General features: G+C 42.2%; 1 protein-coding gene across 1 annotated transcript in view; it reads right to left on the bottom strand.

The window, feature by feature from the left end:
- Positions 1 to 5718: 5718 nt before the first annotated feature.
- The window catches only part of Fam214a (family with sequence similarity 214 member A), a 69925-nt gene continuing 59444 nt past the window's right edge, over positions 5719 to 16199 (bottom strand). The window contains exons 10-12 of the mRNA XM_032911611.1: positions 13151 to 13219; positions 10960 to 11156; positions 5719 to 6673 (exon numbers count right to left, since the gene is read on the bottom strand). Of these exons, the coding sequence (XP_032767502.1) occupies positions 6520 to 6673; positions 10960 to 11156; positions 13151 to 13219 (420 nt within the window). The 3' untranslated portion in view covers positions 5719 to 6519. The remainder of the gene's footprint in view (positions 6674 to 10959; positions 11157 to 13150; positions 13220 to 16199) is intronic.

Below are 16199 nucleotides of genomic sequence, written 5' to 3'. Positions count from 1 at the left end.
TTCATATTTACTCGTCTCTCTACTAAGCATCTTTTTTTTTTTTAAATTGGATATTTTCTTTACATTTCAAATGTTATCCCCTTTCCCGGTTTCCCCTCTGTAAACCCCCTATTCCATCCTTCCTCCCCTGCTTCTATTAGGGTGCTCCATCAGCCACCCTCCCATTCTCTCCTGACTCCCCACCCTGGCATTCCCCTACACTGGGGCATCGAGCCTTCACAGTACCAAGGGCCTCTACTCCCATTGATGCCCCACAAGGCCATCCTCTGCTACCTATGTGACTGGAGCCATGGGTTGCTCCATGTGTACTCTTGGGATGGTGGTTTAGTCCCTGGGAGCTCTGGTGGGGTCTGGTTGGTTGATAGTATCGTTCTTCTTATGGGGTTGCAAACACCTTCAGCTACTTCAGTCCTTTCTCCAATTCCTTCATTGGGGACTCCATTCTCAGTCCCACAGTCTACTAAGCATCTAATAGCTGCTGGCACATTTGGTTCCAAGAAAATGTCCCTTAGAAATCTGGGGATAAAGCAGCCTTATATATTCAACTAGTAAGAATCAGAAGGCAATGGATGCAGTTCTGGAGGACAGGGCAACAATCAAAAGCTCGGAGTAATTGGATATGGAATTTGGAAGACATCAAAACCAGAGCTGGGCCCTGTGTCGTAGGACTGTAATTCCAACTGTCTGGGAGGTTGACACAGAAGTATTGCAAGTTTATGTATGCTTAGGTTATAGAGTAAATCAAAGGCCACCCTGGGGAATTTAATGAAGCCCTGGCACGTAGCTCAGTGGTAGAGAGTTTGCTTAGCATGTACAAATCCCTGCATTCAACCTCTCCAAGCACCAGAACAGCACCACCCCTACCAACACACACACACACACACACACACACACACACAGAGACACACCACACACACAGACACACTCACACACACACAGACACACACACTCACACACACACACAGACACACACACACACACACACACACACACACACAGACACACACGCACACACACAGACACACACACACACTCACACACACAGACACACTCACACACGCACAGACACACACACATACGCACACACAGACATACTCAGACACAGACACACATGCACACACGCACTTAGACACACTCGCACATACAGACACACACACAGACACACTCACACACACAGACACACTCACACACACAGACACACTCACACACACACACACACACACGCACACGCACACACGCATACGCACACACACGCACCCGCCCACACGCACTTATACAGACACACTCACACATACAGACACACACTCAGACAGACACACACACACACACACACTCACAGACACAGACACACACGCGCACACGCACTTACACAGACACACTCACACACACATGCACACACACATGCACACACACTCACACTCACACAGACACACTCACACGCACTCACACAGACACACTCACACACACACACACTCACATACACTCACACACACACTCACACACATACACACACACACACACACGGGGGGGGGGAGGTGCTTGAGAGTTGGCTCAACAGTAGATGGATTGGTTGCCTGGAATGGATGTCCCTGTGTTTGACTCCTAGCACCACATAAAACCCATAAGCACATAGTAGTGTATGCTTGTAGTCCTAGTCCTAGGAGTGGGGAGGTAGAGGCAGAAGGATCAAGAAGTTCAAAGTTATCCTTAGCTTGACTTTGAGGCTATCCTGGGCTGTGTGAGGCCCTGTGTCAAAAACGAGACAACAAAAAACCAACTACAAAGGCCAAACAAACACAAAACCTCAGCCAGTGTAGAATCTCAGACAGGAAAACTTGACTGATATTTCAGTTTGAAAAACAAAAGGATTAAGAGTTCTTCTTGGAGAAGGAAGGAAAGTGTTAGTCAGCCAAGTAACGATTAAAGATAAAAGGGCTTAAGAGGCTAGCTAACTCTTGGACAAAAATATCCCTTGAGAATGGCACCGTTTGTTCCCAAATCAACTGTAGCACCAGGACTTTGCAACCTGTAATCCCAGAACTTCTCAAGTGGAGAGAAGAACTTCAGTTCAAGCCCAGCCTAAGCTACATGAAGGTGAGTCTCCAAAACTGAACTCAACAACAACAAAACCAACAGCACATTTGTTATTATTCTGTTCCGACAATTAACCTCCGTGCCTCTCTCCAACTCTGCTTTTGGCACCGGGGTGGAATGTGGGTGTGTGTGTGTGGGGGGGCTAGGGATGGCGTGGATCAGAGTCTTTTTCTTTTCTAACTCCTCTAGAACTCACAAAATCTGCATGTGCCACCATACCTGGCTTGTTTTGTTCCAGACAGGGTCTCACTCTAGCCTCAGTCACAGCAAACCTCCTGCTTTAGCTTCTCAGTGCTTTTCATTTGAGTAGACCTATATAGAGAAGGATATTGTACTAGTCAGGTTAGTGGACACATCTAACTAGTACTTTTATTAATAATATTTATATATATTATATATATGTGTGAGTAAATTTGAGGTTAAAATGTAGCAAGGAATACAGGAGAAACGTATGTGTGACCTTAAAGACAATCTGTTTCTAAAAATGAAAAAAGCATTTATGTAAAAATGATACATTGATAATCTACTGTTCCAAAAGTTGGCTTCTAAGCAACATTGAATCCTAATGATATTGTAATGCCTGCACATCTTTTTGTAATTCTATTGTCTGCTATACAAATAAATGTATTAAGAATAAAAATTCTTAATTCTTAGTGCACACACACACACACACACACACAGAGAGAGAGAGAGAGAGAGAGAGAGAGAGAGAGAGAGAGAGAGAAGAAACAGGCAGACAAAGAAAGGGAGACAAAGACAGAAAAGAAATATATACTATATACTATATACTAAGTAATACTTAGTAATATATATATATATACTTAGTAATATATATATCTACTCCTAAGATAGATATTCATGTCAGGGCAAATCTGAATTTTTGGGAGACAGGCTAACCAAATGGAAAATTCCTTAGGGGCAATGTCCTGTTTTGTGGAACTATCTAATAAGCAATCCTTCCCCAAGTAACACTGTCATCAGGAGCCATAAAGCCTGGCTCTGGTCCCAGTGCAACTCTCACCCACATTAGAAGAAAAGAAAGTGTTAGGTGTGGTGGTACACATCTGTAATCTCAACACGTAGGAAGCAGAACAGGAGGATTGAGAATTCAAGGCCATCCTGAGCCACACAGCAAGTTTGAGCTAGCTAGGGTTACACGAGTCCCACCTCTAAACAAAGAAAAATTCTCTGTCTTTGTGTTGCCCATAGCAGTGTTCCAACATAAGATGAAATAGAAGCCAGGAAATATGGACATGTAGATTTCACCCTGTGCCCAAGATCCCAGAACTGGGAGCTAGAAGGGCCAGGGTTTGGAGGCAGGCCATTTTCACTCCCCGGGTGTTACATTCTGTAGGAAGCTGGAACTGAACAAAGCAACTTTAGACAAACGTCAGTTCCCAGGGTCTGTTAGAAGACTACTTCACACCACCATTCCCCATGTACTTTAATCTTTAAAACTGCACACTGAGCTGCAGTATTCCATCCCTCAAAATGCCTTCCTCTGATCTCTAGATAGTTATTGGTCATTCCTCCTCCTCCCTTTACTGTTTAAAGCCAGGGAGGGACTTAACCATGCAGCTCCATAAGCTGGCCTCACAGCTGGTGTAAAGCTCAAGTCTGGCCTCAAGTTAAATGACCCTCCCTTCTATGGCTGACTCCCGGTGTAACCAAAATCTCAAGTCAGCCATTTGCCCCTTTACAAAGAAACTAGGAGAAAACCAAGAAATGGCAATTGGTTAAAGGAAATGTTCTGATTTTGCTGCTGGGGCTTCTCTCCATCTGGACTGCAGCAACCTACAAGCTATAGAAAACATGAAATACAACTTAAGGAATTTGCATGTGTCGACACAGCTAAACATTATTAAAATTTTGAGAGCCTGCTCCTCCTCCGGTGTTGAGGAATTTGGGCCATTCTGGTCCCCAGCATTGGATTTTCTCTACATTTCCATTCTTTCTGGTCCATGTACACGCCATTGCCCCATCACAGGTATGAGCCACCGTTCCCAGTTCTGCCCTGTCCCTTCTTAATCTCCTCTGTTGTTGAGTCTCTATTTGCCTCTTTTTAAAAGTTTAATTTTTGAGATGAGTGGTTTCACTCCGTGGCTTAGGTTGCTCTTGAACTCGTGAAATTCCTGAGCTCCACCCTTAGGATGTATCTATCTGCCTCTTACATTGTCTTACTCGATTTTTGACAAGGGTCGGTGTAAACCAGGCTGGCCTCTAACTTGCCATAGAACTCTAGCTAGATTTGAACTCTCATGGTCCTCTTGCTTCAGGCTTTGAACTGCTGGATGACATGAGCACTATGCCTGGATTTTTACCTGTCCCTGTATTTTGTCTTGAGACACAGTCATTGAATACTCTATTTTGGCCTTTTATAATTCACCTGCCTCAGTCTCCCAGATGTTGGGATTACAGACCTATACAACTACACCTGGCTTTTTACCCACTGTGTAACAAGAGGAGTGCAGGGTTAATGGGATGGCTTCTTAGGTAAAGCGCCTGCCCCTAAGCCTGACAACTTGATTATAATGTCTTCCCTTGAATCCCATTCTTTCTTCTCATCTTATACTCACCCAGAGATCACTTACATCTGTTTACCCTGAGCCGCCATCAGTCCAGAATGGGGCTGTTCCCCAGCACTTTCTGTGATAATGTGGGTGTTCTACGTTCGTGCTCCCCAACACACTAGCTACTAACTGTATAGTGCTTAATGCCACTGGGCATTTAATATAGCCAGTACAAGAACTGAATGCTTAAAGAATTAAGACTAGAAACCATGAAAAACACTCTTGACAGAGATTCTTACAAAGCTCCCTCTGGTGGCTCTGATGCTAATGTGCACAAAAAATTTTTAAGTTTTATAATCATATGCAAACTTTTAAAAGATCAGAAGATCAGAACATTTCTTTTTCCCTCCACCCCACCCCTCCTGGTTTTGAGAGGTACATGTACAGCTCTCGTTGGCCCAAACTCCCTAGAATCAGGAATAACCTTGAACTTCTGATCCTCCTGCCTCTGCCTCCTATATGTTGGGATGACAATGTACCACCATGCCTGGCTTATGTTGTACTGTGGGTTGAACCCAGGACTTTGCACATATTAGGCAAGCATTCTAAACTAATCTACAGTTCATCACAGAAAGAATGCATTTTTAAATTAAAGGGATATAGTAGGAGACTTGAGAATTATTTGAAATCCGGTGCTGAATAGTTAAGAATGTGAAAAAAAATTTTTTTTAGGTAGAGTCTATGTAGTTCTAGCTGTCCTGGAGCTCACTATGTAGACCAGGCTGGCCTCACACTTGTAGCAATCCTCCAACCTCTGCACCTCAAGTGTTGGGATTAAAAGAATATGCCCTACTCCTGGTCTGCATTCTAAATATTCATATCTTGTTGTCTATGTGCTACCCATTGCCCCAGCACAAATACCAAGACTGTTGTGTTCTACTGAGCATTTCAGGAGGAGGCTTCTGTTATATCCAGCCAAGCTCCCTTTCTTGGTGGCCTTTCCAATTCCAAGTGCTTCTGTCCTTGGCAGCTATAGAGGTAGAATGGAAACTGTCTGGTGGTTAATCCAACAGTCACACAAATGTCTCATTTAAGAATAAAAGCCAAATACACGTTTTAGTTTTTTGCATATATTTACAATATAAATATTAATTTCTCTTCAAAGTACATATTCTTTTTAACAGTGTGAGAAAATTATGTAGCATGGGATAGCAATTTAAAGTAAAACCTCTACAGTAGTGATTCAGGGAAAATAGAATGTTTTGGGGGTGGGGGGATCTTAGAAGAATGAGAATGGGCAGGAGGCTGAGTGCTTGCTAGGAGGATGGGAGCAGCTTTGTCGGACCCCTGGGAACAGCCCTGGTGAGTTCTTTAAAACCTAACCTGAAGAGATATCAAAAGCATACATGCTTGCATAGTGCATTAATCTTAAAGAAGCCCAACATTTCATTCTCATTTTCAGTAGCTTAAATGAATAGCACTTAAAACACACCACACAAAATTAAAGACTTATGCATATATTTCAATTTCAACATTAATGTCAAAAATACATAGTATGATTTTACATAGATTGTGCTACATTAGAACACTAGAGACAAACATCACTTGACTATTAAGGAAAACATTAAATATTAAATAACAGAAATAAAATGTGTAAACACTAATCTAACTGGGGATTTTGCTATTGCAACTGTCCAATGAAGTGGTTTCAACAGTACGAAAAGGGTGAAGACAGGGGTGCTTCCAGTCCACTTAGGAGTCATGGGTCTCACTTCAGGGGTCCTTTAATAAAATCTGGTCCAGGACAAGAGGAGGGCCACTCCACTCCACTGGCTGTCATCGGATGTATTCCACTCTGTGAATGCTCACGTTCAAGCTTGGGTACTGAGCAAATACTTTTAAGCCGTCTCCCTTATCAGCATCTTGGTGAAAACTGTGGGTTTGTTGGCGATTCGGTGTAAGACTTGAGTTCATACGCAGCACCGCTATCAACCTCCATGGACTTTCTAGAGAACAGGAGCCTGACATCTCTATGGAGGTAGATCTTCCCAGATTTAGAGCTCTGGAACCTAAGTAAACACACAGAAAGATTAGTGATGATAGGGGATGAGTCTTTAAAACAAGTAAAGCTACTCATGAAAGAGGAAGAATCATTCTTGCTCTGCCACTAGACTAACTCTCTTTCCCCCAGTATCTGGGTCTGAACTGTCAAAAACTGATTCATCGCTCCCTCAGCCTTCTGCTCTGTAACGTCACTGCTCCTCTCTGGCCCTGCTGTACGTGCACTTTCCTTATCTAAGGTATCAAATTTCCACTGACACTAGTTAATTATGTAATTATGCCTTTGGCTTTGCAGGTCAGGCATATTCTAGACACACAGATAAGACATAATTCATACAAATTAGCTGTCTATGACATAGGGTAAGTTAAAATGAATCACATACTCAAAAGAGTCACTGTAGAATATTAAAAGTTTTTCTGGATGGATTGTCTATTCATGTAATCCCATCACTCAATAGGTCACGACAAAGAGACTATCACATTTGAGGCCATCATGAATGATTTATTCAATGACAAGCCAGCCTGGACTATAATATAAAACTGTCTTGAAATAAAACAAACAGACAAAAAAAGATACAAGTTTTTCCTAACGTGTATTTGTGTGTGTGCATGCATGTGAAGGTCAGAGGTGACATTTGGTTTCTTCTCCATTTCATCTGAGGTGTTCATATTAAGGCAGGGTCTGTCACTGAACCCAGCTCACTGTCTTGGCTAGTCTAGTGTCTTAGTTAGGGTTTCTATTGTTGTGACTAAACACCATGACCACAAACGACTTGGGGAGAAGAAGGATTTATTTTATCTTACAACTTATAGTCTGTCATCCAGGAAGTCAGGGTAGGGGACTCAAGGCCAGAATCTGGTGGCAGAAATTGAAGCAGAGGCCATGGCAGAATTCTACTTCCTGTCTTGCTCCTGTTTACTTATTGTACTTGGGACCATCAACCCAAGGTGTCGTCTCCTACAGTGAGCTAGGCCCTCCCACACCCATTATCTATCAGGACATATATCATAGGCTTGCCCACAGGCCAATCTGGTGGGAACATTTTCTCAATTCCCTCTTCCCAAATGACTCTGACTTATGTCAAGTCGACATAAATACGAGCCAGCATATCTAGCCATCCAGCTTGCTCCAAGGATTCTAGATAGCTGCCACATCTGCTCCGCTTCTACGTGTGTTCTGGAAATGAGAACTCTGGACCTCAGATCTGGGCAGAGGGTGCTTTACACCAGTGCATAGTTTTTGTTTTGAGACTGGACTCCTACTGTACTCAGGCTGCCTTGGAACTCACCATGTAATGAAGGCTGGCCTTGAACTTTTAGTAATCCTCCTGCCTTAGCCTCTTTAGTGCTGTTAGTATTACAGATGTGTGCACCATGCCTGGCAAGGTTCAATTTCTGGAACAATCATTGCTATTGTTGGCAGTTGGTTAAATAAAACCATCAAACCTAAACACTACCAGAAGACAGAAGTTATTGGTGAAATGAGAAGAAGCTATAAAAGTTGGCACGGAATCGTTTCTATCCTCCACTAACCTCCTGCAGCAGACACCATGAAGTACTAATTTCTCTGTTTCCTTGGAACAGCAGAAATGCCGGTCTGTTTATGGATTTTACTCTAAAGCTAATGGGAAGTCCTGGTGTGACACTGACTGGCTCACTCCTCCTCCCTGAGGTTTTCCCCTTGGGAAGCTTTGGGGACGATGTCATTTTTCCAAATAGGCTTCTACACATTTAGTCATTCTATGAAAACTACAGAGGTTGCTGACTTTGGGTGAATGATGGTTACACACGCTAAGGCTCTGAAACTTTGAGAGGCTGACAATGCAACTCAGTGGCATACACAAGGCTGCAGGTTTGATCCTGGACACCACAACACAGATAACACCAACCAATCAACCATCAAGAGAATGGTGTGAAACAGAAGCTGAATCAGAGACCTGAGTCTTTTCCTACTGGGCCGGGATGGTGACTGGTTGTTTGACTGATTTAACAGTACTTGGGACTGAACACAGAGCCTCATATATAGTAGGAAAGAATTCTACCAATAAACTATATCTTTCCTTCCTTCTATCTGTCCCTCTCTCTCTCCCTCTCCCTCTCTCATTTTGTAGCACTGAGAATCAAATCCAGGACCTTCCTCATACTAAGGGAATATCACTATCACTGAGCAACACAGCCCATCATTGGGAAGTATTCCTAGAGTGTGCTATTTGATTACACGTGCGTGTGTGTGTGTGTGTGTGTGTGTGTGTGTGTGTGTGTGTATGTATGTATGTATGTATGTATGCATGCATGCATGCATGCATGCATGTTTCTCATGTCCAGGTATCACTCTGCAATTCAGGCCCACAGAACTCATTTTATAGCCAGGATGACCTTGAACTCATAGCAGTCAGCCCTCCTGCTTCATCCTTTCCAAGAACTGGTTTAACCATATCTGGGAACATTTATATATATTTAAAGATTGTAACATTTAAAAAACTATCTGTGTGAGGGGATGGGTACATGCCACACACAAATAGAGTTCAGAGGACAACTTGTAAGAATTAGTTCTTTCCTTATAACATGAGGGACCCATCTCGCTGGCCCACATTTCTCATTTTGAAAGTTTTCCAAGTGTGTGTTTGGTGGACGCTTTCTCATTCTCATAGCTTCTTTTGTCAGGCAGTGCCATGGTGAGTAGAACATTGCCTTTTGGATCCAGAACAACAGGTGGAGAGGCCCATCATGCAGTGTTCTGAGAGAAGCAGTCCTTTTCAGGTATGGGACTTGTGTGGCTAACTCCCTCCCTACCTAACCTGCAGTTACATACTGAATGATGGCTGAGAGTCACAGGATTCCTTACAATAAAGAACCAGTCACTGATGAAGCTGAGAACATTCCATAGAGTTGTAGGAAAAGCTATTGACGTCTGTCTTTTATTTGCTCAGTGTTCCAGAGAGTTACACAGGGACAGAGGCCTTAAACTGGAAATGAGGATGTTGGCAACATGGACCAGAAGGACAACAAGCAAACAACAACAAAAGCCTTTACAGAGCTAAAGCTCCAGGTTAAACACTAAGTTGTAGGATACAGAATCTCTGAAACGTAGCCTCCACATCAGCACTGTCACCTCCCAGATGTCTAGAAGCATGTGGGAACAATCAAGGAGTGGTGAGTCAAGTTTAAGAACTCCTCGATCCAATATGGCTACCCAGCTACATGTGGCTAACAGTCACCTCAAATGGGACTACTTCAAATTGATTGTCCCAAGGGTAAAGTATATTGTTGATTTAGAAGATATGTTAAAACAAAAAGAATGTAAAGTTATCCTGATTTTATACTGATTATACATTCAAATTATGACATTTAGATTTTCTAGGTTAAGTAAAATGTATTAATTTTACCTGTTTCTTTTTACTTTCCAGTGATTTTTTGCAGACAGGGTCTATGTAACCCAGGCTGGCCTCAAACCTGACAGGTAGCAGAGGATGGCCTTGAACTTCTGAGCTTCCTGTCTCCACCACCCAGGTTCTGGGATGGCAGACAAGAGGCTACAGAGCCAGCTTTGTCACTTTACTAAATGGCTGCTGGTAACGGCAAACCAAGCTGATGACTCAGACTAAGTTTCTATCAGCAACACTGGTTTTAAAAGTTACTGCCTCAAATATCAGGCTTCATCCTGACTTTTTGTATTTAACAGTTACAAGTGCAAGCCCCTGATTTTAATAAGTAGCAAGGATGGTAAGAATGAATGCCACACATTTTCCAAGTTAGCATGTTGTCAGGAGACCCCATGCTAAGCAGAGTGTATGGTATTAATATAATATAGTCAGTTAAAAGTTCTCTTTAGGGGTTGGGGATTTAGCTCAATGGTAGAGTGCTTGCCTAGCAAGCGCAAGGCCCTGGGTTCGGTCCCCAGCTCAAAAAAAAAAAAAAAAAAAAGTTCCCTTAAAAAAAAAAAAGTCTAGTGGGCTGGGGAGGATTAGAGTACTGGCTGCTGTTTCGAGGTCCTGGGTTCAATTCCCAGAACCTACATGGAAGCTCATAACTGTCTAATGGGATCTGACGCCCTTTTGTGGTGTGCAGTGTGCATGCCGACAGAGCACCCATCTTGATAAAATACACAAATAAATAAATCTTAAAAAAGTCTAGGGGTTGGGAATTTAGCTCAGTGGTAGAGCGCTTGCCTAGCAAGCGCAAGGCCCTGGGTTCGGTCCCCAGCTCCAAAAAAAAGAAAAAAGAAAAAAAAAAAAAGTCTAACAATGTTAAATGGTCCTGAATAAGGTACTTTCCCATTCATCTGAAACATTACCTCAGGTGTATGAGGTAGCGTAGTAACTGTGCCGTGTGCTGGACATTCTCTTTGTTAATACTTCTCTTCATTTCTTGTTTAACAGGAACAGAAAACGTCCTCTGTCGCAGGAATGTCTGGTGATTGGCTGGCATACTTCGTAGGTCATACACGACAACAAACATCTTCACCACAGTCTTATTGGGATTGAATAAGGTCTGAAGACACAACAGAAGGGTCTTTCTTCAAAAGAGTGATTTGTAAATCTGATGCAGAATACCTTCCAGTAATTCAATAGGCTCTTTAGTAATTTACTTCCACTAGAGAGCTAACATTAACAGTTGAAAAGTAATACTCGAAATATTCTTGTAGAGATTCAATCTCATTTCTTATATGACAATAAGAAAAAATCTTGTAACAAATCAAGATCTTTAGCCACGATTTCAGATTAATAGCAAATAACATACACTTTCTCATTGTTCAGATTTTCAGAAATGGTTCTGCCAGTTTGGGCATAACACACTCTTCATGGTACCTTTTGCATTAGCATATTCTAATTCTGTCATTTCAAACATTAGCTTCCCTGGTGATAACAACTGCAAATTCTCAAGGTAGAATCTTAATTTTGCTTATATTTTAATGGATTGTAATTTTTTAAATAAAAACTATAAGCTCAGTAAAACCAGAATTTGAGAGTAACTGCTTTAAACTACTTACTGTAAGATTGCTATAACTGTTCAAGGGGGAGGAGTTTTTACTGAAAATGTTTCAAGGTCAGCAAGTAGATAAACAAGCTCATTCTCACTAGACCCCCAGTCTGTGACAGCATTGTGCTTTTACACTCGGAATCATTAGCAAACATCAGGCGTCACAAATCGTCACTGCCATTACGTTACAGACCGAGATCTGTAGCCTCAGAGAAGACTGGGGTAATGCGATTGTTACTTGGCTATGACTGACTGAAAAATGTAATTTTTTAAAATACACAATTTTAAATTAAAAACCCAAGCTGCTGAACTGACTTTAACCAAATTACCAACACATCAATCGGTAACTTGGTGCCAGGCTTTCAGAAGCTCGTCCCAGGGACTGGACATCACTCACTGAATCAAAATGAGAAATACATCAGCATTATGATCCAAGTTTATAACCTAGCATGTGCTAAGATCAAGGCTGATACAGTCAATAAGTACAAGCAGACCCAGGTCTTCAGACCATGTGAAGAAAAAACGCGTGCTTAAAACGGACCACTTAGAGGTGAACTTCTCTTTCTGGGTTAATGGCTTATCACTAGGGCAGCTCGTAGCTAGTGCTGCAGTGGTTCATACGCCCTCATGAGTTCCACAGCCTTGTGATAAAGAATGGACAAGGATCACTCCTTAGCTTTAAAAAAATGTCTAGATAGGGAAATCGCATTTAAATAAGCAGCCGTTCTTCTGTGACACACACACTGCTCATTACTGTCTCACTCTTGTGAGATGTCAGATAAATACACAGCTGTAGTACAGCTCTGAGTCAGACTCGGTAAGGTGTGACCCGGCTGACAGAAGTGCTGACCCCTTGAGGTCACAGGGCTCAGAACGCCTGCTGGGCTGGACCAGAGGCTGAGTGCAAACAGCCATCACCAGCTAGATTTTTCCAGGCTGCAAAATCTGAAGCAGACTGAGGACCTGCGGTGTTATCCTGGGTCAGACAGCTCTGCCCTGGTAAGAAGGGGTTTCCTTAGGCCAAGTTAGACGAATACAGTTGAAGGCACACCACCTTCTCTGCCCCGCACCTATCAACTGCACTGAGTCAGTTTTAGAAATCATTCCACTACTATTAACATCTTGTTTTCCAGGCTTTCCCACCAAAGCAATGCAGTATTTTTAGGGTCGCCTTTGACACAGATCAATCTCAATATCACTTACTATTTAATAGAAGGCACTGGTCAAGATCTAAATATATTGAAAATAGTTCAGTTTAAGCCATGTAAATGGTTCATATTATTTGTCTAAAGCATTCACCTCGATTAGCTTATTAATCTTTTCCTTTAATGGAGGCCCCCAAAATGCTCATTCCTGGGGCAACTCCAATTCCATGGCAACTGCAAACAAAGCTGCAGCCCACTGTTACTTACCAAGGTTGTTGCAGCAGCAGTAGCAGGAGAAAGGGCTAAGCTCTATATGTGTGAGAGAATGATTATTGCAATTGTAGGCTATAAAACACATACCACTTGTATCGTTCCTGAAGGAGGTACTCGATAACCCCTTTTACCAAGGGACTCTAAAGTAATCACACCCTTGAAACAAAAGAAGACAAATTGAGTGCATACATATATAACAAATGAAAGAAAGAACATGTTTTTGTACAAACTTCAGTAACTTATTTCTAAGGGAAAACATTCAAATTGCATTAAGAGTATGAAACAGTGAGACTCCCTCCCCCTTCTAAAGAGACCATTCACTGATGCTCTTCCTAGACACCTTGCAACAAGCAGCAGCATTAAGGCCACACTGCTTGGAGTTGTCCACTGAGGCACAGACCAAGAGTCATATTTCCTAGCCATAAGGAAATAAATAAAACAAGGCTATAGGATTAGTCCCATTTTCTGAGGGGTGAAGAGGGATGAAGAAGCAATGAAATAAATGATTGATCACGGAGTATGGAAAAGTAACGAGTATACGACATCTAGTTTGGGGCTGCAAATGAAGGAATTCTTCAGTGAGTCAACTTACACATCTGAATTTCTGATGAAAGACAGGAGAAAAGAATTAAGACAGCTAAATGGGGTTGGAAATCTGGGTTCCAGCCTGATGAATTTCTAGCAGATGAGATGTTCAAAGCAAGTATGAAGGTTTACCACCAAGCTGCACGCTCTGCAAAAGGCAAGACACTCTGTTTTCCAAGAGGAAATGCTGCTTCAGAAGCAGCGGTGCCATGCTGGGTCTTAATCTGGATCTTTTAAGGTGCTATTGTGAAGATTTATTTTATATTTTTTCCATTTTTTTCATACAGAGTTTTATGTACTCCAGGCTGGATTCAAACTGACTATGTTGACAACAGTAGCCTTGAACTTCTGCTTCTGTTTTCCAAGTGCTGGAAAGTGGTGTGTATTACCATACCCAAATTATTTCTATTTCTTCTGGTTCTTTGTTTACACAAAGTCTCACTATGTAGGCAAGACTGGGCTGGAACTCATGAAAATCCCCCTGCCTTAGCCTCTCAAATGCTGGAATCACAGCTGTGATCAATCACACCCAGGGGTATTGTCTTTTAGCTGTTTCCTTAGTAAGGAATCTTAGAGTTTGATTTGGCTCTAAACCAGAGCACACTGGCTTGAAGGTCTAATTGCTGAGCTCTGGGGAGAAGTCAAAAGTGAATCACAGTCATCTCACTAGGTAAACCTAAAAGGGACCCTGGAGGTCCTCCACTTAGTACTCAAATTGATAGCAGCAACAGCACTGCATGCATGCATGCACGTGCACACACACACATGATTTTGTTAGGAAAGTAATCTGCCTGGCCACTTTCCAGATCTACCAAATCAGATCTGCCTTTCAACGACAGCACTCCCCTGATGATATAATTTGTATAGCAAAGTTTAAGAAAACCTTAAGTACAGACAGCAGTTTTTTGCAAAGTTCAAACAATGGGGAAGAAAGTGTAAAAGTAAGTTCAAAGGTCAGATTGAATGTGCAAAAGGTTTCCCAATCACCAGGGTACAGGCATGGCCACAGGTGGTGGTGCTTGTGAACCCTGTCCCTGTCTACTTTCCTGAGTGATGCTGTCCTCCCAGTAGTTATGGCAGGTAAGCAGAGTGAGTATGTGCTCTATATGGTAATGAATCATCATTACATATCCTAAACAGGAATCTCAAGGTAGTGTAACAGAGGACTGTAGCACTAGGTGACATGAGACCTGGGTTAGGAAGTAAAAAGCAATGGACCGAGAGGAGAGAGAGAGTCCTGCTCTGATACATGATCCTACCTTCACAGGCAGGGCATGAATGTTAGCCACACACCTTGGCAGCGCAACAGTAGTTCTTCACAGTGTGCTCAGTGAATACTGCGGTGTACGCACACCACTTCCCAAGTACAAGCAGTGTGGATAGTTACATGAGAAACTACTCCCTTCTAGCTCTAGAAGGAGTAAGTAAGGCATATCGAAAGGACAGCTACCTTTATAATCACATTGGTAGGGAGGGCCAGGAGTGCTTGCCCATCCTCCCAACCTCCTTCCCACACATAAGAGAGCCAGGACAATGACAACTATGACTGTGATTGTGTTTCTTTCTCTAATGTACAATTCTGATAATTTTTTGATCATAATGGCTCACAGACACTGAAGATTTTTGAAAGGTCTTTTAAGTTTAGGGCAGCACTCCAGTATAACCACGTTCTTCTTCTTTTTAATTATGTGTGTGTTTGTGTGGGTATTTGAATGAATATAGAGCCCTTGGAGGCCAAGAGAGGGAACTGGATCTCCTGGAACTAGAATCAGAGTGTTGTGAGCTGCCCAGGGTGGGTGCTATTCTGGAAGAATAGCAAATGTTCTTTGAGCCTTCTCTTCAGCTTCCAAAGAACAGTTTTCAAATAATTTAAGACAAGTAGTAGCACTAGAAAGCTGGGATTTAATTAATATTATTCAATTCATTTCATGGGCCAGCATACCAATATTTTTACCTAAGAAAACCACATTAACATAATGAAACATTTCCTTGGGCATGTTTGTAATAGTAAGGTTAAGATGATTAAATTTGGCAGAATCCTAACACCAAAAAAATTAACCCCAAATTATTACAAAGAATATGAATTTCTAGGTGCAGTGACATATCAGTAATTCCAGCACTCGGGATGTGGAGGCAGAAAGACCACGAGTTCAAGGCCAGCCTTAGCTACATAAACTTTGAGGTCAGACTGACCCATGTCAAAAAATAAAACTAACAACAAATACTAGTATGAAACAGTAGATGGAAAACTAAAACCGACAGGCATCCATTTGACTAATACGAGCAGAAGGAAACCGTTTCTAGTCAGTCATCAGCCCATAACACAGGCCTAGTCTGACCTCACCAACACGACAGCTGGTTTCTCTGGACACAGTTCCCGGGCAGCTGAGCGCAGTGGTGCAGTTCTGGGAGAACATTCTTACCACTGACTCCAAAATGAAGAATTAATTTTTCAAGAATTGATTGATGCAAAATCCCACCACAAAGAATTTTCTGTCCTAACATTTTACCCCTGGGGCCATTCTGTCTGTGGGGACAGGTCTCACGGTTA

This window comes from Rattus rattus, chromosome 8 (genome assembly GCF_011064425.1).
Source record: "Rattus rattus isolate New Zealand chromosome 8, Rrattus_CSIRO_v1, whole genome shotgun sequence".
Classification (NCBI taxonomy): Eukaryota; Metazoa; Chordata; class Mammalia; order Rodentia; family Muridae; genus Rattus; species Rattus rattus.
Note: the sequence above shows the minus strand (reverse complement) of the source record. Positions and strands in the feature narration are given on the sequence as shown.